Source organism: Stegodyphus dumicola, chromosome 4 (assembly GCF_044657685.1).
Source record: "Stegodyphus dumicola isolate Sdum_Otavi_A_Nest chromosome 4, ASM4465768v1".
Classification (NCBI taxonomy): domain Eukaryota; kingdom Metazoa; phylum Arthropoda; class Arachnida; order Araneae; family Eresidae; genus Stegodyphus; species Stegodyphus dumicola.
This window is the reverse complement of record NC_140771.1, coordinates 255,818,752-255,844,267: the sequence shown is the minus strand read 5'-3', so window position 1 is coordinate 255,844,267 and position 25,516 is coordinate 255,818,752. Positions and strand designations below refer to the sequence as shown.

Sequence of the window (25,516 nt, the reverse complement as noted above, 5' to 3'; positions counted from 1 at the left end):
CATAAAAACATAATTTTCAGAGATTTTATGTTCTTTAAGAACAACAATCAACATTTCCAACAATTATTCTTGCTTTTTGACAGTGAAATATATTTTTGATGTCAGTAGATTAATAAACAGAGTTTTTTTATTTCTGGTGGATACTGATCAGTTGCACTTATTGCATCATATGATGATGTTCTGCACAGTTTGCCTCTGCCTTCTTATTATTCTGTTAAATAAAAAGACAAATGATGTCTTTCTAAACATTTCTTAGTTTTTATTCCTTCCAATAATTTATCAGCAGTTGTTGACATAATATTTTCAATATACATCTTCTATCATGTGCAATTTTATTTCATGAGAAGTGAGACAATCATTATTTTTTTGGCAAAATATAAAGAAGCCATTAACAAAGAAAAGAAAAAAGTGTGAAAAATTGCAGCTTTCTTGAAAAATCCAGAACAGCTTCTATGTTGACTAGAGAGCAGAATCACAAGTGGTGTTATTAGCCATTTAACCAGCTGGTATCAACTAATACCTAAATACTAAATTTTTGTCTGTGGGAATCTGTTTTTTAAAAGTTACTTGTAATTCTTCTTTTTTTTTTCATTTGCTAGTATGTCAATTCTATTTTGGAAAAATTCTGCTTTATGGATACTGTTTAAGAAATGCCTATGGTTGAAGCATTTTCCCATGATCTTGAGATGATATGGATAGAATTAAGCAAAAATTACTTGTTTATTTATTTAATAAAGGGATCACCTTTTTTATCAATAGCAGTGATAATTATCCGTCAAATGCTTGCGTGATGCAGTTTTAAATGCTTTAATGGTTTCTTTGTTGAAAGGTTAAATGCTTGAAGTCATATTCATTAGCAAAAGACAAGCCTGATGTTTCTCAATTGTATTACAGAGCAAGCTGGGAAGTTGTGAAGCATTACAGGAATTTTTTCTTTTGCCATTAGCTTGTTACTGAATGAGAAAATCTTTATAATTCTTACTTTAATTTATGGAGTCTTTGAATTTTCATAAAAAATGTGAGTGCTTCTGCTTTTGCTTTTAAAAATAAAAAGGGTTTGAGGTTTTCTAAGTAGTTACAGTCTCAGCTGTAAATAAAATTGCAATGTGATTTTTTAAAATTTGTTTTAATTTATTTTTTATTCTAACCAAGGGTATATCAATTTTGAACATAATTGTATCCTCTGGCATTATTCTAAACTTTAGGGTAGTTATGTCAGCTTTAAAGTTTTGCTGATCAGTTTATGTATATGCAGGAAAGCTTAAACTAATCTCTGAAGATACCTACTCAGTATTAGTGCCCTATTTCTCTTCAGCCTGTCAGTAGCTGAGGGTTAAAGCTGCTGAACACTATAAGTTCAACATAGGATCAAATCCCAGTAAATGGACTGACTACATGGGAGTTTCTGTCTCTCTTTTTTTATTTTATATTTATTCCATGTGCACATGAAGACATGTTAGTTTTGCTTAAAAATTCCTCCACAAAGACATTCCTTCCTTTAGGCAAATAACAAGTGCTTTACTGTAATCATCTAAATAATCCTAATCCCTTTTTTTGCTCATAAATTTATACGACATATTGTGTTTTTTGAATGATTAGATTATCCAACTGTTGCACAAAAATCCATTATCCCTAATATTACTGCTGAACTCTTTGATTTTCCCAATAAAATTGTTTTACTGAAGGAAGTTCAATCTAGCAAATGAAAACCATTCGTATAATGTTTCTCAACATCAGCTACCTTCCTTTTTATTTTTTATTTTAATTTATTTTTTTTTCAGATTAGAATTAGCAATCAAAATTTCACTCCTAGCAGATCTTAATGCAACATTGCCTGCTTAATTTGTAATGCAAATGAAATCTCACTTTGATTTCACATTCATTTGGCTATATGGGGGGGGGCATTGTATTTCTTCTTCAGATTTTACATTTCAAGCAAAGGAAGAGTTTCTGTGTTTCAATGCAGACTTCTATTAATAAAATAAGAAATAGTTAACTAAACCTTTATGAATTTTTTGTGATAGCATAATCAAAGATATCTTTGTTTATCAAAATGTGTTCATGACCAAAAGGCTAAACTGTATTTTTACCTGGTTTTATACCTTCCAGTAATTGTATACTCGTATATGTGGATAAACATGCAGAGAAAGTTTGGTAATCATGTAGCATATGATCTACCTCTTTTATTTATTTATTTATCTATTTTTTAGATGGTGGCATTAAAATTGGTGGTAGTTTTAGTCATTCCCTTTCCAATCATTTTGCTGCACATCAAAGTTTAAAAATAGCATTTTAGAGACACAAAGTGAGAAATAAATAACTAACAAAAAGCCATAAATTGCATATTACATGATCGCCAAAGTTTTAATAGATTTTAAATTTCCTACCAAAAATAGCACTTTTAATAATTTACGGAAATTAAAAAATTTATGAAAAACATAGAATAAATAAATAAATAAATAATAGCTTTCAAATTCTGATTTTTACCTGTGTGTACAATTATGCATAAAAATGTTTAGTGAAATAGGATATGAAGAATAAATATATTTGATTTTAAAAATATATGCATTTGATTATGTTTGTAACTTTTTAGGAATGTCACTGAAGGAGTAACTGGAGAAGGAGAGCAAACTCTTAATCAGCTTCTTGTGGAATTAGATGGTATTTTATATTTTCCATTAATTTTAGTCATGAATTCTATCCTCCAGTCTCATATGTTTAAAAAAAATTCTTAGAACCTTGGGACTTTTTAGCATTGCACCTTACTAAAAATAACTTAAGGTACTGTAATGCAGTTTTACAAAGCGTAATTGCCATCTATTAAAGCATATAAAATAAATAATAAAATATTGTTTATATCTTCTTTATTGTTAAATAATAATTATTATTTATTATTAAATAAAATTTTATTTATAACTTAACGTTTTTTAATGTTATACTTGCTTAAGTGATTGAAATATGAGAAATGAGTCTTCAGAACTATTAATATATTGGTAAAAAGTAGGGTTATAAAACATAAGTATTTCATTGTATCTATTTCTTAAATTGTTCAAGAAAAGAAAAGGTACTTTCAAAGTTTGAACATCTTATTTATAATTGTTATAGAATGAGATACATTTTGAAAACTGTACAAGATTTATTAGTAGAAGTACATATCAGAACTACAGTCAAAAGTAGTTAATTCGGACACCCATAATTCGGAATGATCTATAATCCGGACCTCAAAGCTAAAAACTTTCTGCGCATGCTCCGCGTTGACACATGCGCATAGGCGTTTACGCGTGCGCGTAAGACCTCTTACGACTGTGCATTTGCGTGTGCGCAAGCGCAGAATACGTTTTCACGTGCGCGTTTTATGTATAACAGACGGTGTAAGCTAAAATTATATAATTATCTATTTCAGTTAATGTTGATGATTGCATTGTTCCTTAATTTTCGAATTGGATCCAGCTTATTATTTTTGCAGACTGTAAGAGCAATACTAAAAAAGTAAACTTGAACTTTTGATTATGTCAAATAGAATTTTTGATTCTGGATCTCCCAAAGGATCGTACAAAACGAAAGTATGTTTCGATGTCCATCAAACAAAAAGTGGAATTGCTGCAAAAAATGGATAAAGACATGAAGAATGTGACAGAGAGGTTAGTGAAAACGAAAAAATTTCGATTGACAAGTTAGTCAGTTGAACAGCGGAACTTTGTAAGTGAACAAAAAATTATGTCTGTTTATAGAATTAAAGTATTATCACATAAAACGAAACAACTTACATTGAAAGAAATGTTTAATAAAGTAAACAAATAAATATTAAGCTTTTTTTTGTAAATTTTGATACCCTTTAGATCATAATTGTTCCTTATTTCATAAATTACGGTTTCATATTTTTAATTTTAGAATTTCTGCATGCCATCCTACGCGATTTAAACTGATGATCTATAATCCGGAAAAATCGATAATCCGGAATCGCCGAAGTCCCGACGAGTCCGGATTAACGACTTTTGACTGTATTATTAAAATAAAAGGTAAGGATCATTATTACTTTGAAATTGCTAATAAAAGCAGTATTTTCTTCTTAATTTAAGTGCATCTGAAATCAATAAAAAGTGTAGTTTAAACTACAACCAAAGGTACATATGTTTAAAAACAAATAGAACTAGTACACTGCAATCCTTGGATCTTCAAATGAAACTTCAGATCAGATTAATTTTACATTATTTTAGGTACTTTTAGCAGTCATCCATAAAAAGATAATTCCCCATTGCATACACTGATAAATTTAGTAAGAAGAAAAGCTGGCCAAATCACAAATCGAAATGAAGTCATGCATGAATTGCCAATTTTATAATCATAAGGTACCAATCAATCTTTCCTTCCTGTTCAAATAACTTCAGTGAGGCTTTTTCTTTTCAATAGTTTTTAGCATTGAGGTAAAAAAATCACATTATTTTCATCCATTTTGAGATGCTATTATTTTCAGGGTGTTTCTCTGTTTTATGCATAAAATACAGTCTCTTTCCCATTTCCATAAGCAATGGTTTTAGCAATAGCATTATAACTGAAATACATAATGATTCTTTTCAGTGAAACTAAATAATTAATTTATTATACAAAGATTTCCTTATGTTTCTTAATTTTATAGTCTTTAATTAATATGAGTAAAAAATTTTTAGAAATTTTTATTACTTTATGTGTATTGAATATTAATGTTTTAAAAATAATTTGAAGATTTTAATAATGGTTCAGACATACTCTGTAAGAATGCTTCTGCTGTGCAGTGGCAATTAATTGCAAACAAAAAATATTAATGTAAAGAATTTCTCATAAATTTGCATGACAGTTGCATGTACCTGAATAGTTTAAGGAGAAAGGATGAATCAGTGTAAAAGGAATATTTTAATATCAGTCTTAAATATTAATAAATGTGTCAGAACTGGAAGATTTAGTAAAAAGATTAAATGCATTTGAGATTCTTTGAGATTCATTAATAACTGATGACTAAGTTCTAAACCAGCTTATCATCTGTTATAGCTGAATATGAAGCTTTGAGTTTTTAATTAAATTAAATGTAAATTTACAAATGTTTAGAATTATACATTAAAAATTCTAATTTAATGATTCTTACCATAGCATAATTTCTCACATGTATAATTAATTTTTTATTCTCTCTTTCTGCGTCTCTCTTTTTTTTTTTAGTCCGATGTATTTTGAAATGCAGATGTTGATTTAAATGTTATTGCTTTTTTAACATTCTACATTATAATTTATCGTAAATTTTGACATAATGTTATTTTTTTCTGATGAAATATTATTAGAATGTATATCGGCTTCTCTTTAATCTTCTCTTTTAGGTATGGCAACAAAAGAAGGGGTTATAATGCTTGCTTCTACTAATAGAGCAGATGTTTTAGATAAGGTATATGATAAATCAATATTTTTTATTTGTTATCCTTCTTCATGTAGTTTTATTGAAAAGAGGCATTTTCATATAGGTTTTTGTTTAGTGCCCTTTCTGCCTATGAATGCCCATAGAAAATTTTCAGAGAAAGGAAGCAAAGACTGGAATCAAATATTTACATCAATAAGTTTTTATTTAATTTGTGTGGATTCACAGGTATGGGATAAATCACAAAAACACATATACTATACATATACTTAACACATCGATATAAAAACACATTTCTTACTGAATTCCAGGTTCTCCATAGGTGAACTTTAGTTTAAAACATTTGGACCTGGCTATTATGATGAAATTTCAAGACTTGTTTCTGCCATTTAACATACTATTTCAAATGCAATTAATAAAAAAGGGTGGTTTTTCATTGTGATTGATGTGATATAAACTTTCTCTAAGCAGAGTTGTAAATTCTAAAATTTTGTAATATCAGTTTGGCTTTCTCTAGATGCTACACCTAGGAGCAGTTATCAACTCTTGCCCCCCCCCCCTCTAGCTACATTTCTGTTTCTAAGAAACAGAACAGAAAGAAGTGATAGTCTCTGTTTCTACTTCTTCCAGCATTGCGATAGAGTTATATTATCCAAAATACTATTAAAAGAAGGTCTATAATATGGTTTAGAATTAGCGCAGGTGGCTTATAATACAGTGTAAGAATACGTTTTATTTGAGTACTTGAGTTTTAACAAGGCACAGTTAACATTCTCGTGGATTTGAGTCCTAAATTCATTATTCAGAAGCAATATTATTAAAATTTAGTACAATTTTTTCAGTTAATCTTTGTTGTACTATATAAATATAGCACAGTACACTGAAGATTTTATGATAATTAGAAGGAATGGAAAAGGTGTTTATGGAAGATATTTTAAGAAAAATTAGCTGCTTATTTATAATACATATTAAACAGTCTTGAGAATAACCAATTTGTTCTATTGCCAGGCATCAAACCCAAGGCACAGTTAACAGAGTTCTACAGATTTATCCTCTCAAAGGAATGTAAATATTTTGAAAATGGCCAATGAGAGTGTTTTGATTTGTATTTTTGTACTTGTGGTAGTAATATTCTTCTTGATCTAGGCCAGGGAATGAATATAAGGAGAATCAGAAGAATGATAAAGATGCTACTAAATCTGCAGTGTACAAGGAAAATTTTCCTTGCAGAAATATTTAGCACAAGAGAAGCTACTTCTAATTGGATTTCTTATAAATTAAAAAACTGTTATTCAAATTGAATTATTAATAACATTAATATCTAAACATGAAAAATGACACTGAATGCTCATCTGAATATGAAAAATGTCATGTAGAGAATATCACCGAGTGTTAGCAGAAACAGAAAATTTGAAACAAAGTCAAATTAGAAAAGATTTCTTTGATTAATAATTTTTTCTAGCCTTAATTTTTTAATAATTTTTTAAATAAACTTTCAGATAGTTAGATAAGTTTCCAATACTTAAAATATAAAAATTGAATGATTAAAAGTGTGAATTATTTTAATTCTTAGTATGTTTATTTATAATTATTTTTTGTGCATAATTACTTTTACTTACTTTTGTGCATAATTACTTTTACTTACTTTTGTGCATAATTACTTTTACTTACTTTTGTGCATAATTACTTTTACTTACTTTTGTGCATAATTACTTTTACTATGAAAGTCCATATAATACCAACAAATCAGTATTCCCCCTCCTAATCTTCCCTCAAACTGTTTCCCCAATCTTGATCCAGTCAGTCGGCCAATCAGCATTCAATCAGTATTAGTTTATTCCAGTATATTAAGATACTTTAATGAGATGTTTCTGTATATAATAATTTTATTCTGTTTGTGAAATAATTAATATATTTTTAAACCATAATTTATTCTGATGCTTTAATTGTATATTTATTCTTTTGCATGTCTTTAAACTATTTAAAATCACTTAAATACATTAAACAATGGTTACTTTTTTATTTTCTACATGGTAATGAAAAATACTATTAAAACCTAATAATCTACACATTTTCAACTTTTTTTTGTTCTCATCATGTGCAATATTAGATCTTGTAGTCACAGTATTTATTTTGGGAAAGTTGTAGTACAGTATTTCATTTTCAAAAATTGATTTTCTATATTATAAGATAAACATTCTTATGACTTCTCTATTGTTGCATTTTGAAATCTGCTCATATTTTACCTCCAATGAATTTTAAGAAATTTTTATTTGCCTCTTCTAATTTTCATTTAAGCTTTCACTTTTTCCCAGTTGTTACACATAAGATGTAATAATATGATAAATCTAAAAAATTACTATATGCATAAACGTTTAAAAAAGCTTAACAACAGCATATATTAAATTCATTAATATCTGTTTGCTGCGCATTTTTGTAAATGTATTTATAAAATTTTATTGAGATGAGCTCATTTAAAATGCACAGTGTTTTAAAAAAATCATAATTATTCCGCTTTTAATGCATTTTGATTGAATAATTTATAGGTAGACAAAGGAAAATCTCGAGTTTCATGCAATTTGTGATAGGTAGAGCTAATGCTCTTTCTTTTCTCACAACCAGTGTTTGTCTAGATAGTAACTGCACAATAGCAATTGTTTTGTGTTCTATGCTTTGCAAGGTGCTAGTCCATAACAACTATTCAGCCTGATTTTTATCAACAATACCTTATTGTTAAATAACCTACTGCTCAGAGCATTATGTGATGGTATAAACAATTCCAGGACAAAGGTTGTTTGAGTAAAAGGAAATCACCTGACCATCCCCACATGTGAAGCAAAAATGTGAAGAGCAGAGAGAATTTCACACATAAATGACAGAAACCCATTCACCATGCTGATAGGGAACTTGGCATTCTTGCAACATCTGTTTGGCATGCTCTGCAGCAATGTTTGATTTTCAGACCCTGCAGAATTCATTTGCTGCAAGCTCTTCATACAGGTGACAAAGAATGACATGTGGAGTTTTTTGAATTCATCTTTCAGAATGTTTCACAAGATGACTATTTTGTAACACACATCATGTTTAGTGAAGAGGCTACTTTTCATCTAAGTGGCAAGGTTAAATTCCACAGTGTTAGAATATGGAGCAGCCACATCACACTGTACAGCAGGAGAAAGACTCACCAAAAGTTAATGATTTTTATGCTGTTTCTCGGAAAAATGAGTATAGTGCCTTTTTTTTCATAGAGATCACTGTAACGGGAATCACATATCTTGATATGTTTAATAAACTGACTTTTGCCACAGAAATGATGTCATGACCATTGTCCATTAGGATGGGGGAAGATGAGACTGGTGCTTGGATGTTCAAGAATTTTTTAACAATTGTATTCCTCAATGATGCAACGGCCATTCAGGACCTGACAAGCAGTTAAACATCATTGGCTTGCAAGGTTACCAGACCACTCAGTATGTGATTTCTTCTTGTGAGGCTTTACAAAAGACTCCATTTATATGCCTCCACTTACAGCTATGTTAACTGAACTGAAGATACACATAATAACAGCTGTAGAAGCAATGGATGCAGATGCATTCGCAAAAGTTTGGCACGAATTTGTCTACAATATAGGCATATGCCATTTATTCAATGATGAGCATTTTGAACACCTTTAATTTGGTTTAAAAAAAAAAAAAACTTTGATTAGCCATATAACACAAAATTAATCTTAAGTCCATCTTAAGTTCAGTATTTTTCAATAATATGCACATTTCAAATCAGGTGATTCTTTTTGATACTCTGTGTGTTGCTTATTTCTTATTATGCCTGTGACTTAATGAAAAATCATATAATGTTAGTAGTAAATTTTTGGCTGTATTAGTTTTAATTCTAAGCAAAAACTTTGTAATCTATTTTCATAGCAGTAATAATATGATTTAATTACATACCATTTGTTATGATATGCAACTAAATCATATTATTATTTGCAATGAATTTATTATGCTCCTTGATTATGCTATTTGTTATGCTCATTGATTCTACAAATTTAAGTACTAATAGGGTAGTTAAAAGTAAGCTGTTAATAGCTTCATCAAGACAGCATTGTCTTGAAGGAATAGCTTAATAACTTCATCAAGACAGCATATCTAAATGAAAAAATAGCATAGAAGATATATTTATGACAATTCGTTATTACTTTTATTTTTTAAATCCCATTTTATTTAGTGCATTATTACAGAAATAGTAAACGAAAAAATAGCATAGACAGCATTGCCACGTCCCTTAGTCGTACTATGCATTGCGTAAACTTGGCATACACTGGATGCTGCACAAGCTGATAAGGACAGATGTGTTCCGACCCACACTGATCTATTCGAATATCAACACAAGAATAAAATTCTGTACCAGATCATCACTTATGATGAAAAGTGGGTTTACTTTAACAACGATCTGCACCTAGTGAGCCTGTTTGCAGTGTCGCAAAGTGCAGGTTTACTAACAAAAAGATCATGCTTTTTATCTGTTGGGATTGCCTTGGTTGTTATCCACAAAGAATATGTGGAAAAAGATAAAACTCTCGACAATAAACTGGTGCTATCTTCCATTCTACATAGGACGTCTGAAATGAGGTTGATCTGCTTTTGGTCTCAGGGCCACCAAGTTTTTGGGCCCAAGTTTTTTTTTAAAAAAACCACCAAAACATTGGCATAAAATCATAGATTTGGGTGTTGTTTACTATCCATGTTAAAAGTACTGCTTTCTTTTTTTTTTTTTTTGTTTTTTTTTGTTTTTTTTAACTTCATTAAGAATGTTTTTTGGCAGTAAACGCTCATTACAACCAGATATATCTGTGCATTTGAATGTAGATATGTTTCATATCACTGTGTATCTACATAAATCCTGAATGTTAATAAATTCTCTATAGCATGTACAATAAGATTATACACACAAAAGTCGTTAATCCGGACTCGTCGGGACTTCGGCGATTTCGGATTATCGATTTTTCCGGATTATAGATCATCAGTTTAAATCTGGCAAAATGGCATGCAAAAATTATAAAATTAAAAATATGAAACCATAATTTACGAAATAAAGAACAATTATGATCTAAAGGGTATCAAAATTTACAAAAAAAAAAAAAAAAAAAAAAAAGCTTTATTTATTTGTTTACTTTATTAAACATTTCTTTCAATGTAAGTTGTTTAAGTTGCTTCGTTTTTTATGTGATAATACATTCTCTTTAATTCCATAAACAGACATAATTTCTTGTTCAGTTACAAAGTTCCGCTGTTCAAGTCCTATAATTTCTGTGTCGAGAATACCGACTAATTTGTCAATCGAAATTTTTTCATTTTCAATAACCTCTGTCACTTTCTTCACTATCGGAAGCGAATTATAATGACGAGGCATTTGATTTAAATCATATCAAAGACGGAGTACATCGAGAGGAAATACTACAGTTAGTAAGCAATTATAAGCCAAATAAAATAAAAACATCTGCCCTTAAGATAAGGATAGTGTTGACAGATCAACTTCCAATTCATTGCGCTCCACAGGGTTAAAGATAAACAAACGTTAAAGTTTAGATAAACAAAGGATATGCCTTTATCCATTTTTTGCAGCAATTCCACTTTCTGTTTAATGGACTTCGAAACATACTTTTGCTTTGTAGATCCTTTACATATTAGTAAATATATATCGGAAATTCTATTTGAAATAATCGAAAGTTCAAGCTTACTTTTATAAAATTGCTCTAACAGTCTGCAAAAAATAATAAGCCGGATCCAATCCGAAGATTAAGGAACAACGCAATCTGCAACATGAACTAAAATAGATAATTAGATAATTTTAGCTTAGCTTATCCCGTCCGTTATACATTAAACGCGCATTCGTAAACGTATTTTGCACACGCGCACATGCAAATTCGCAGCTGTAAAGGTCTTACGCGCATGTGTCAACACGATGCATGCGCAGAAAGTTTGTAGTTTTGAGGTCCGGATTATGGGTGTCTGAATTAACGACTTTTGACTGTATTATTAAAATTTTCCTTGTATCAATCTGTGCTATCTGAGTTAGCGCTGGTTCGCATTAGCTTGGATAATCGGGGTCAAATTGTATAACTATTTTATATGAAGACTTATATATATTATATTATATTTGTAAGTCATAAATAACAATCATAGATTCACCATTCAACACTAAAAATTCGGTATTAAAAATTATCATGTTGAAACAACTATTCTTGCTTTGTGTTTTTCCTTCATTGACTACAGTCAAAAAAGAGAATCAAATTTCTGTGCTGCAAATTTCTTAGCCGCAGAAACTTCAGTTTCAGAAATCTCAGATAAAGACCAGGTTAGTGAGTTTTTAGGATTGGAAAAGGATGGTTCACTAGGTTTTTGTATTGAGGAATAGACTCTATAAAGACATGACTGATTTCTGAATAGAATTTAGAATATTATTATATAGAATTCTGAATAGAAATAAGGCCTGAAAAAGATTATTCAAATAACAAGTTTCATCAGCATGACAGTTGCACCAGCGGCCGAGCAGTAAAGTCGCTGAACACTGGTAGTTCGGTCTGAGGTTCAAATCTCGAGAACGGGCTAGCCTGGGCGTTTCATGGCTTTCTCTGTGTGTAACATATATAAGAGCCAGTTCCCCTTAGAACGTTCTCCACGAAGGCATCAACCCCTTAGGCAGATAGCCCAGGAAGCTTTGCCATAATCAAATAAACCAAACCAAACCATCAGCATGACAGTGCACCATCACACAGTTCCATTCACATCGAAAAGTTGTCATTTTTCTCAGCCCCTCTCCCTTTATTCTTCAGATTTGGCTTCACAGACTATTTTGTCTCTTCAAACAGTAAGTCTCAATTTGAATGTCATTATTATAATAATATTGAAGAAATTCAGTAACCTGTAACCAGTGCTTTAAAACAATATTCCAAAAGATGACTGTGTGATAAAATCAAACAGATGTATGAATGTAATTGTTTTAGTGACTTAAAAGAACTCTGCATAAAAGGCTAAGAAGTAAGAATTGGTTGGTTGCCCCCTATAGCTTTCGATTTGATGCAAAATTTGTTGTGAAATTTTGTAGACAAAGTGTGTATATTTGTAATACATTGTCATATATTATTATTTTTTACCATTATATGTTATTTTTACCATTATTTATGATTTATTTATTTAATTATAGGCTTTGCTTAGACCTGGACGTTTTGACCGACATATATTGATTGATTTTCCAACTTTGCAAGAAAGAAAAGAAATATTTGAACAACATTTAAAGTCAATATCTTTGGAGTTATCTCCTGATAAGTATTCAGAAAGATTAGCTCAGCTAACTCCAGGATTCAGTGGTATTGCATTGTTTTAAACTGTAATAATTATAGTATAAATTATAAATTACTTAATTTTAGCTATTCTGAAAGTTATATAAGATGTAGGGATAGAATTTAATGTGAGTTGTATTAATCCTAAATTAATTATGGCGTAGTACTGAAAAAAATCTTAGTTATAATAAACTAGAATATAGCAATGACAGAACACTAAAATTACTTAATTAAATACAGATATTTGACAGATCCTTCAAAATAATATCCATAGATCTTTGTATGTTTGTACCATGGTTTTTTTTTTAAAAATAGAGGCCAGTTTCCAAAATATTCAAATTTGAATTTAGTCACCTCAGATTTATTGTGGGCTGGGTAATTGATAATGAGAATGCATTTCAGTGTTATTTGCCTCGCCAGGGATACTTTATCATTTATTAGTTGTCACCACTAGGCAGTTTGGTTTCTGTTTCCAAAAGATTCAGTCTTTTTGAAAAATGAAGCAAACATTTTCCTCATAGGCATGACTTCGGTATCAGTGCTGTGGAGGGGAGTTAGAACAAGGAAAAGGTCTGGAGTACATGGTAGATTTAATATATATATATATATATATATATATATTTAAAGCAGAAGCTTTGTCACACAAACCCATATATTGTCCTGATGGAGTTGCCAAGAAGGATGCAGTTCCGAAAGTGTTTCCTTCATGTTTAATCTCATAGTTTCATCCAAACTTGCAGATGACGGTGTGCTTAACTGTTCTATTTGGATGAAATTGCAGTTGATATATCATACCTCCTGCTTTATTGTTTTTATTTTCTACTTTTGAAGAGTTCTTGAAGCATACAGAATGAAGTAGAGCATTCTCACCATATGCTTTGTGGATCATCTCATAATTTCTTTTACCATTTACCCTAAGTAGAATTTTATAGTTACATACTGCTTGTTGTGAATAGCATCATTTTGACTGAAATAACGAGAAATATATTTGCTTTCACTGCTGTGCTTTATGTGAGATTTATTGTGTAATCATCTTGTGAATGAATGTCACTGGCATGAGACTATTCGAACATCTAAATTTAACTGTATAGTTTCAGCTCCTTCTCCTCCCAAACTGTTTCATTACATTCATGTAGTCATTCAAACTACATTCATGTTTACTTTATCCTTTGACTTTTCTCATAAGAAATTATATGGTGTTCTCAGCAATTCATTTTGATTCTTCTCATTCAATGAATTTTTCAATTTTTCTTTTTGTTTTTTAAATGATCCTTATTTCTGATGGTAAAAGATTAAGAGGAAAGAACAAATATTGATAGCAAATTATGGCTTGTAATACTTCTGCACGTATGTATCTTTCAGAAAACAAAGTGAAAGGTGAACTGCATGCTCTGCATAAGATTCATTTATGACACATTCTGAATAGAAAGATTTGGCATGGTTTAAAGAATGGCAGTATGCCTTTTTTAATTGATCATTTATTATCAAAATAACTTTAACTTCTTAGGCAATATCATTGTAAAAGTTGCCATCATTTTAGAATTACATAAAGGTATTTTTGATAAATTTTAATGCTGTCCCAATCAGCATCATTTAATTTGGGAAGTAGTTTAGGAATGCTATGTAAGCAAATTTTTTTTTCCACTTTTATGACAGGAATTTCTTGTTTAAAATATTTTAATTGAGAAAATCATTATAATTTCTTTTTAATTTATTTTTGAAATATGATAATTTACATTTTCTGTTTTGTTGAAATACAAAGTCACTCATTGTAATTTTTACAAATTCATAATATAGCGCACAAAGAAAAGTAACAAGTGCACACAGAAATAGGGCCTTGGGTAAATGTCAAAAGAAAATATCTCTTTGTGAAAAAGTTAATTGATAATATATTACTAGAAATTAAAATGAACATTTCATTGCTTTCTGCTAATGATATAAATGATCATTTGACAAAATATGTTAAAATTCCAGAAAAATGGCGAAGTGAGATTTATGCTTTCTTGTTTTTAGATATTATAAGGCATCTAATTTCCACACTAATTTGCGATGAAATTAATGATATTTCTATCACCAAATATTTATTATCATATCTAAAACTTAGATGTCAACAGAATAAACAATGTAAAATTATTTTTGGTAGATTAATTGAATTAAAATATTGTTATGTTTTTTCAATTGTTTCTGAAGTGAAAGAATTTTATAGAGAAAATATTATTGGTTTATAAAAAACGGTTATGTTTTCTTCTGGTAAGGCAGCTGTTATGCTAGGTCAGATAATTGGATATACCACATTAGGTTCAACTACACGTCATGAAGATTTGGGAAATTACAATGCTTGAAAAGAATTTAAATTAATGAGAGATACTGAAAGTTTGATAAGATCCATTTATATCATATTTTCTAGATCTTCAAGAAAGTGAGGTGAATTTCAAGATATTATTACTGCTTTAGAAAATGAAGCTATAACCGTTAAACAATTAAACATAGGTGGTTCTAAACATTTTGCACTTATATTAGTACTAAAAATAATTAAATATCTAGATTCTTGATTAATCTTTCTAATAATTAAGTTAATAAATAATTAAAAATTCTGAAGCATTAATTAAACATTTCAAAGAAGACGAAGCAAGTAATCCTATTTCAAAATACTGTTTGAAAAATACTCAATTTCATCTAAATTTACATATTGTGAATAAGGTTTTTGAGGAACAGCATTCATTGGATGTGATTTCATGAATTTTGCATAAAATAGAATAACATATTTGCATATAAAACAGCTGTGCTACAACAATATATTGACTTTAAATTTGCCGTTTGTGGAAAAAATTAACTGTAAATTGGTAATAAATTTTTTGGATATGTTAATGCTTTCATTACAGAATGAGTGATTTTCTGTACTTTCAAAATTAATGGATATTGGCAGGACATTTTTGGCATTTAATGTTAACTGTGTACAGCATTTCAGTTTAATGAATTTATTAAAAAATAAGCAAAGAAATCATTTGAAAGAAATTCACTTAGGCATGTTAATGTGAAAAAAAATTGTGTTTAAGTTGGGGAAAACTGTATAAATTTAGATTGCCTATATGCTGAATGGTTAAATTTTAAAAACAGAATAGAAAAGATTTAGTATAGACTTATATAAATGTAGCATTTATTATTTTTTGATAAATCCGAACACTATTCTTATTAGAGTTAAGCTATATTTTATTAAATAATTTTGTTATGCACTACCCAACTTTGAAAATGCAACATTAAGAAGGAGTTTGCCGAAAATTATGCAAATTTGAGGGTAGATGCACGTCATTGAGTTATGTGAATGATGCATATCAGCTGTCCAGTGCATATTGAAGAATATATAAGGAAAGGCACCTACAGAATGTTAATTTTTTGTGCCATTATTTTTGCTATGGAAATCATTGTAGAAAATTTGTTCCCCCACATCATAGATGCCAATGTCTGTAGTGGTCCAGGCTCGAGCAATGTAGACAGAACATGACACAGGGTCATGTTCTCAGTTGAGTCACGCTTCTGTTTCTCGAATGATAGTCACCGCTTACGAGTGTGGCAACGATATGGAGAGAGGTCCAGTCCGGCAGCAATTATGGAACTCGACAACATGGAGTCATGGTGTTTGGGGTGCAACTGCATACGATTCCAGGTCACCTGTAGATCATATTCAGGACACTATGATGGCCCAACAATACGTGGTTAATGTGCTGCGGCTGGTGACATTCCCTTACCTTCAGAGAGTGCCCAATGCCCTTTATCTTACCTCTCCTGATCTCTCACCAATCGAACACATTTAGAATGTTATTGGATGCCATTTGCAGACACTGCCACTGCGTTGAGAAGATGAACTCTGCCATGTGTTATGCATATCATTTCGAAATAAAGATCATGTATCATTCATTGCTGCGTCTCTCTGTTTGCTGAGTTTTATTACTTTCTGGCCAATCCTCCTTAGTGTTGCATTTTCAATGTTGGGTTGTGTATTTAAATGTATATTAATGTATCAATTTTTATAATTCATAAACAGTTTTTTAAATACATATATTTTTGAAAGTAATGAATATTATTAAAATAGACCTAATTTAAGTAACAGTAAAAAAAATTAAGAGCCATACAAACAATTCTTGTATTAAAAAAGTGCATACATCAAAATAAAGTTGCGCATTAGTAGTAAAAAATTATAGGAAACGCTGTCAGTGACTATGAGCTTGTAAATGTTCATTGGTAAGCACTCCTGATGGGCACATGTGTGCTTCATACTCATTTGAATTTAAAAATTGAATTTATTATGCCAGCCAATTCCAGTGACTGTTGTCACTGGTATTACAGAGTATTCACTCTCAACTTGTAAATTTTTGGATAGTGACCATCAACACATAAGTCACCATTATCCAGCTTTCATAGCTTTTGGTGTATTTTTATTTATATTTATTTTGATGGACATCAGTATCTTATGATATAATTTTAAAATATATCTAAATTTACTGCGATAACCCATAACAGAAATTCATTACTTGACCTCAAGTGATCCTGGACATGTATATCATGGGTAATATTTAACAGGTGCCAGCATGTTTTGTTTTAATTTCAGTTAAAAATCTGTCTAAATAAACTACACTGCTGCACACTGATGGCAACACTATTGGTTGACCATTAACCTGTAAATAACCCATTACTTTGTCTGGTGCTAATGTCTTTCAGTTTAATCATATTTTTAAAATTAAGCTTAATATGCTACTTTACACCAGTGACTATCAATAAGACCACCTATAGGTTAGCAGTGACCAACAGCATTCACTGCATGAGTGTGCTTTAGTTTAGTTTAAATTTTAAAAGCTACAGCCTTCATTGTCTCTGTTGTGCTTCCGTTTAATTTAAATTTGAAATTCTGTCTAAATTAATTGCTCCTCTCATACTTCCAGCCATTTGGTTGATCAGCTGCCCATAGGTTACCGCATGACCAAATACTCTGGCAGGTACTAGTGTCCTTCAGTTTAATTTTTGTTTTAAAATTTATTTAAATATGCTACATTGATCTGCATAGTAGTGACCTCTAAACTGATTACTAATAACGTTGAACCTGTAAGGTACCACTGACCAATAGATTTTACCAGCACTGATGCTCTTCAAATTAATTTATTTAAATTTTTTACTCTTAGTGGCACTCTTACTTAATTTTTTTTGAAATGTTCATACTGGCATTTTCAGTTAAGCTATCCTTATTGCTATTTGGCACAATCTGTGATCTTTAATTTATCTTTCATATTTAATCAAAGTGTAATTGCTTTTCAAACTAGGCGAATTTAGACACAATTAATACATTTTTAATAGTTAAATCATCATTTAATTTTTGGTTTATGGGTTAACCTCTCCTGACAATGAACATGTAGATAATGTATTCTCTTTATGTGCTATTAATGTTCTTGAAATTAATTTTATTATAAAAATCTATCCAAATTAATTGCATTGTTTAACAATGGTGATCCATTGGTTTACGAACAAACCATAAACTTATAGGTCTTTGGTGACCAATAACCTTGACAAGTGCTGATGTGCTTTGAATTAATTTAAATTTGACAAGTGTTACCAAACTTTATGAACCATGTTACACAGGGTGTTTATAAATTCTCTATACATTTTTGAGATATATCTTCTAATTTCAATTTCTTTGGAGGTGATCTGAAAGAATGCTCTCAAGAGAGGAAAGAATAGCCATTGTTTGTGCCTTACACATGAATGTATATATCAATAGATGGAGGAGGACTTCGCCTGTAAATTCAGAAAACAGGCACCTACCAGAGCAGGTATTAAAACCTTGGTAAGAAATTCGAGTGAACTGGTAGTGTTAATGATGAAGACCATTCTGGGAGATCTTCGATAATGCCACAAGTTGAGCAAAACGTACAGGAAGCGATTACATGTAGCCCCCAGTCATGTACGTGAAGACTCAGCCAGGATCTCGGTATTTTGCACACTACTGTTTCGAAAACTCTAGCCTGTCATTTCAACAAGCATGCCAACCACATTTAAACCGTGGATAATCTTGAAGCCGAGGACTATGCAGCTCGGCAAGCTATGTGTTATGATTTGTTGGAAGCTGTCGAGAATGAAAACTTAATGGAGAATGTTCTCTTTTGCGATGAAGCCACATTCCATCTCAGCAGCCATATTTATAGGCATAATTGTGAAATTCTGGGCTAATGAACAACCAAACTTGCTACATGAATCTCAGCGAGACAGATCTAAATTAATATATGGATTGGAATAACTAAGCTCTATGGACTTTCATGTTTGCAGAAAGGACTATAACTGGGGAAATTTGTTTCGATATGTTGCAACTAAGCCACAGCTAGTATCAGATGGCATTTTTGGCACTGTTGTCTACCCAACAGGATGAAACACCTTCATATTTTGCCACTATTGTACATAATTATCTTAACATTTCCTGACAGGTGGATTGGTCACGGCTCTCAATGACTTTGGACTCCACAATCACCAGACTTAACTGCCCTAGACTTTCTCATATGAGGCTTCGTTAAATCCAAAGTGTACCGAGTAAAGATTGGCAGCATTGAACAATTAAAAAAGTGAATTATGGCTGCAGCAGCTGAAATTACACCAACAACTTTACATAAGGTGTTCCAGAGTGTAGTAAACAGTGGTAATTGTGCCTAGAAACTCGGGGGGGGGGGTACAGTTAATTGTATTAATTTAGTGTTCTACTATGTTACATTTTCATGTAAATAACTTATATTTCAGAATAAAGCCAGCTTAAGCAAAAATGTATAGAGACTGTATTTACATTATATTGTACTATCATATACATATTATTCCCTTGCATTTGCAAGTATCTTCACTGTGGAGAATCTGACATGCTTGTTTTATCCTTCATGCCCTTTCCAATTATAATCTATCCTTAGAGTGGATTTGACACTAAGATCTTTAATAATACCTTTCGTATTTAACTAATATGTAATTGATTTTCAAACTTTTCAAATTAGATACTATGAATATATTTTTAATAGTTACATTATCATTTCATCTTTTTAATAGTGTATTATAATTGATCTACATTAAAATAAATCAAAATATATTATTGTAATTATTAAAAGATGTTTCTAACGTGATATATTATATGCCTCATACAGTCATTTATTTTTTAGACAATTTTTTAAGTAAAATTTGATAATGAAGGGCTTCTTTTAGGTGCTGACATTGCAAATGTATGTAATGAAGCTGCGTTGTATGCCGCCCGAAATAAAAAGAAGAAAATTACGACAAGTGACTTGGAATATGCTGTTGAAAGAGTAGTTGGAGGTTAGTCTTACTCCTTATTTCATTTAGAAATTTCAAACGACATCACAAGAAGTTAAAGTTTATTCTCATTTGTTTTGTGTTTTTATGATATTTTTTATGATTTTTTTAAAATACCCACACTTATAGCATTGATCAGTTAGCCTGTACTAAGTTTATAAAAAGATACGAATTCCTGATTATGTTAAATATGAAGATAGTTTTTGTTTTATATGTGCTAAAACTTGGAACAAAGAAGCCACTTTTAATTAGAACATTACACAAACATTATTTTGGATGCAAAGGTCATCAGGCATGAGTTCTTTTAGTTCAGAAACATCAAAATCTTTGCCGATCTAAAGTTGCTTTTTTTGCCCAGTTTAAAATTTTACATCGGCATGTTTCTCTTCCAATTTAGAAGCACCATTAGTTTGGCATAGATTTCAAATAAAATTATCCTGATTTTGAGAGCAGTCAGGTGCATCTCTTTCTTCTCAAAGAGAAAATAATAATAACCTATGCGAAAAACTTTTTTTGCTTTTTGCTAAAATAGTTATTTGGGGAAGGGGGCTAATTTTAAATTTTACATTAGCATTTTACATTTTAAATTTTACAAATCTCTTTCAATATCAATCAGAATTGATTGAATGAAGGCTTCAGTAATTTATTGATTAATGGTGGGTGCATTTTTGTATGTCCAGATCAACATAAAGAATTTGTTTTCATGAAAATAACTGTGAGATATGCTTTTGTCATTAAAATGTCCAGTCTTTTATCATCTTCAGATTTATGTTTTAAGCCACAGGAATAGCAATGATTCAATAACAATAATTAGAAAATAAATTCAAAAGCAGCAGTGCCAAACACTGGAAATGAATTTAACTTCACTCCTTTTGAATATCCTTCAGTGGAGAAATTTATGTTAACATAACGAAAGTTGTCATGCTGAAGTATAATGAGTTTAATTTTGAAACATATAGAGACTTGAAAATTATTTTAAACAGCGTATCTGTAATACACTAAGTATTCATGTATCTACTGCATAACAAACAATCAAAGCAAACAGTAACATATTCTTGTAAAAAAAGTAGCCATCAGGAAAATCTTTGAAGTCTGATCAGTGGCAGCTCATGGACTATTTAAATGGAGATATGCAAAATAAATTTCATAAATTAAATATGCAGATACAACGTAACTTACAAATTAAAATACATTTACATTTTAAGAAGTTTAAGGTAAACAATGCAACTAAAAGAAAACAAGTTCTCATAAGTAAAAAAAAATAACATTTTATTTTTTACAATGGAATGTTATAAAACCCAAATATTGCTTACAAAATAGCTTTGAACATTCACAAAATAATCAAGTACAACTTTTGTAAATTAAATCCACTCATCTATTCCCCCCCCAAGGCAAACAAATCAGTAATGTTTTCATTGAATTTATGTGTCATTTATCATGTTTTTTTTTTTTTAATTGAGAGCATAGCTAAAGCACTTGTCCTCACTCATAGTGCTTCTTAAAAATGTCTTAACTTGCAACAGTTTGTAGGTCTCCAAAACCATACTCTGTAAGTTGATTTCTGTAACATATTGTAGAAGACTAATGGCATCAGTCATATTTCTAAAATTTGATCTGTAAATTATTCCTAGTTCAGTTTCCAGACAATCCTTCTGTAACAAGGAATAAACATTGGTTTGTTTGCTCATGAATCTGAGTTGGAAACTTTTTTCATACTCTTGGAATTTTGGAGCTTAAAGGAGAAAAACAGTAGTGTAGGGAGAAATAAAATAAAACCTCTCTTTAACTTGATTCGTGAGAACATCATATATATCTTTATCTGCTACAATTCTATTTACATGTATATTTTCTTTCCTCCTTTTTCTTGAATTTTGTTATCTGAAGTTGGTTGTCTGACACACTGAAACTTATAAATGGCGTAATATTATGAATCACCATAAGCCAAGCCACAAATTCCGAGTCTTCTAACATACGACAAATAACCCCTGATTAAGACACAATAACACGGCGAATAAATACTAATTCCAAAGTCAAACAACAAAAATCAGCGTTATATGTTCAAAATTTTCACAGGACTAGTTTCGATGGTTTTACCAAACCACCATCCTCAGCTGCAAAACTGCAAATGAACAAGATAGGACATAATGATTAGATAAGATAAGAAAGCCTGGACAAGAATAAGCAAGTGGTGCCATCTGTTGGTGAAACCAGAACTAAAACATAATTTCTTTAAAGGCCGAAGGCAAAGATGGATTGGAATTAGGATCATTAACTAGAACAGAAAGATTTTTTTGAATGTGAAATGCCTCTAGAAAATCCAGTTTTCCAATGGAAGATGTTTTTTGAATAATTTTGGTAGCAGAAAAATTGAAAGTGTGATTTTCGGACCAACAATGTTGAGCAACAGAAGACTTCTTTGTCTCCTTTTTTCTAACATATGCCTCATGTTTCTTGACTCGAAATTTGAATTCTTTCTTAGTTTGGCCAATGTAAATCAAACCACACTGGCAAGGAATCATATAAATACCCCAAGAATTCATATCCGGAATGGGGTTCTTGAGTATGGAACTCGGAGTTTTATTGATGGGAGAATAAACAACCCGAAAGTTAAATTTCTGCAAAATACGTGCAACTTTATAGCTAATTGATGGAAAGAAGGGAATGACAACAGAATTTTTATAATCTCCTAAAACAAGAGTGTGCCTTTTAGTGTGTTGAGATGAGAATTTTTTAACTGCTTGATTAATAATGTTGGGTGAAAAGCCCCTGTTAATAGCTATTGCTTTTAAATAATTTAGTTCTTTATCAAGGGCTAGTTTGGAGGAGCAAACTTTAAGAGCACGGAAAACATAGGAATAAAATGAAGCTAACTTTTGTTTAGTCGAATGACATGATTTAAAGTGTGGTGGAAGGCAAACCGATGATAGTTTACGGTAAACCGTAGTACTGAAGTTGGATGTGTTACATGTGACTAGAATGTCGAGAAACGGAAGAGAATTGCAAGTCTCAAGTTCAAAAGTGAACTGAATAGCAGGATCAATAGAATTCATTGTTGAAAGAACTTTATTTAAATCATCTTTATTACCTTCAAACAGGGTAAAAGTATCGTCTGCGTAGCGGAACCATGCCGGGAAGTTTAAAGTTTCAAACAATTTTGATTCATAATAATGCATGTAGATATCAGCCAGGATGGGACTGAGGGGGCTTCCCATGGCTAATCCCTCATTTTGCTTGTAATATTTATTTTGGAAAACAAAATGTGTTTGTTTCAAACAGAGTTGAGTGAGAGAAATTAGCTCATCAATTTCGATGCAAGAGAAATGAAATTCGCAAAGTCTGGTTTCTAGACATCTTAATGCACCCTCTACTGGAACATTGGTGAATAATAATTTTACATCAAAAGAAACCATGAGTAAATTTCTAGGAGAAATATTTTTAACCGTTTTTACAAACTCTATTGAATTTTTTATGGTGTAAATGTTCTAGTGTAATAGAGTTGAAAATCTAGAAACTAAATATTTAGGTAAGGAAACAACGCAGTACCTAAATTTGATTCAATAGGGTGGAAAGTAATACCAAAAGGATACAATAGGGTGGAAAGGAATACCAAAAGGATACAATGGGGCGGAAAGGAGTCCTGTGAAAATTTTGAAAATATAACGCTAATTTTTGTTGTTTGTCTTCGGAATTAGTAAATAATTCCTGCTTGATTTATTGCTACAGCTTATTTAAATGTCGTTTCTACTTTTTCCATGAATTCAATCAACTCTTCCCTATATTCATACAATATATTGATAATTCGACTCTTAAAATTCCATCTTGTAGCTGAACCATGAGATATCCCTTTTCTAACAGTTTCATCTAGAATAGTGCAAGCTCAAATGCACTGCAAAACAGGATATAATCAATAATTTTTGTTAGAACATAATGATTTTTGATAACCTTCGAATTGTGTCTTTTAACATTTGAATGAAATGCAGTTTTGAGTTGTTGGTGAATATGCCACTTTCCTAGCAAATTATACTCTAAGATAGATTTTAAATGTGATTGTGAGTATTCATGCTTTTTTATTTTCTGAGTTAAATGTGATAAATCAGCAACACCGTAATTCACCCAGTTTGAATCATCATTCTGTTTTGCAAACATGAGACATGGAAAACAAAACAGCCTGCACATACCCATGAATATTTCTCATATAAATCAAGCTTGAATTTCCTTTTGAAATATCTAGTCGTACATTTCGTCACCTGGATAAGGCTTAGTAAAGGTGTTGACCTGAGTAATTTCATCTCAATTTTTCTTTCCAAAGACAGTGTTGAAAAATGTAGTTGCTTTAGTTCCATAACTTTGATTTTAATCAGTGCCATCTTAACAGTTTACACTAAGTCATAAAAAATATAGATATCATAAAATAATAACAATAAAAAATTAGAAGAAAATGGGAAAAAGAATTTTCTATAGCAAAGGATTTGGAGGAGATAGCTGCAAGCAGTGCAAGCTTCCTCACACTGAGGATGTGCGAATGGAATGCTATTAGCGATGCCCTTTCTCTCCCACGACTCTTATAAAGATCACTCCTAACATGAAACGTGCAGAAAGGCAAAAGAGATGGTGAACAGATGGCAAGATCAACTGTGTGAAAGGTCCTTTTAGGTTCGTGGAAGTGAGTATGTTCTCCATTATTGAGGAGACATTGAGAATGATCTTCAATCACTTCCTCGATTTTTCTACCTCAAGGATTAGTATCCTTATTCTCCCCAAAGCAAAGTATAGCCGTTAAAGTCGCCTATTATGACAAAAGGTTCAGGCAGTTGCTCTATTAGACTATCCAAAACCCTTTGATTAATGTGGATGTTTGGAGCCAAATAAACAGAACAAACTGAAACCAAGGTCATTTTATTTATTTGGATGGCAACAGCTTGGAGGCTTGTAGTTAAAAAAAGTGAATTGCATGGGTAGTCTAGTGAGGGGAGGAGACTTACACCTCCACTAGCACATTTACCTACAAGACTGTCTTACCTAAAATTTAAGGACCTTCAAAGTTTAGTATGTTTTTCTGGTTTCAGTATAGTTTCGGGCAATGCGAAAACCACAGAATAATGCAAATTGATCAAATCCTTGATGTTATCAAGGTTTTGGTGAAAACCGCGACAATTCCAAGAAATGAGAGTGACCATTATGTCTGATTTTTCTCTTTCATATGCTGTGTTTTTGTTTTACGTGGAAGTAGGTTCTTCAGGATGTTCAAACCCTCTTCCACCTCCATCTCTGAGTCAAGATGATCAGAGCTACAGCTGGAAAAAGAGCTTACACTTATGTTCCTGTGAGGCTTTGATGCTTCTTTCTCTTTTCCTTTTTTGATAAGGTTTTCTTTTACTTTATTATATTCTATTGTAATTATTGAATCTTTCAGTTTTTGTGCTGTATTTGGTTGTAGGTTTTGGACTGTCTGCTTATTTTATATATTT

The 25,516-nt window shown here is 30.9% G+C and overlaps 1 protein-coding gene across 2 annotated transcripts in view; it reads left to right on the top strand.

Moving 5' to 3' along the window:
• The window catches only part of Spg7 (SPG7 matrix AAA peptidase subunit, paraplegin), a 92,740-nt gene that overhangs the window by 43,069 nt on the left and 24,155 nt on the right, over positions 1-25,516 (top strand). For both annotated transcript variants that reach the window (XM_085816235.1, XM_035375990.2), the window contains 4 exons: positions 2,594-2,661; positions 5,346-5,410; positions 12,584-12,746; positions 19,941-20,051. In XM_085816235.1, coding sequence (XP_085672361.1) covers positions 2,594-2,661; positions 5,346-5,410; positions 12,584-12,746; positions 19,941-20,051 — 407 coding nt within the window. The remainder of the gene's footprint in view (positions 1-2,593; positions 2,662-5,345; positions 5,411-12,583; positions 12,747-19,940; positions 20,052-25,516) is intronic.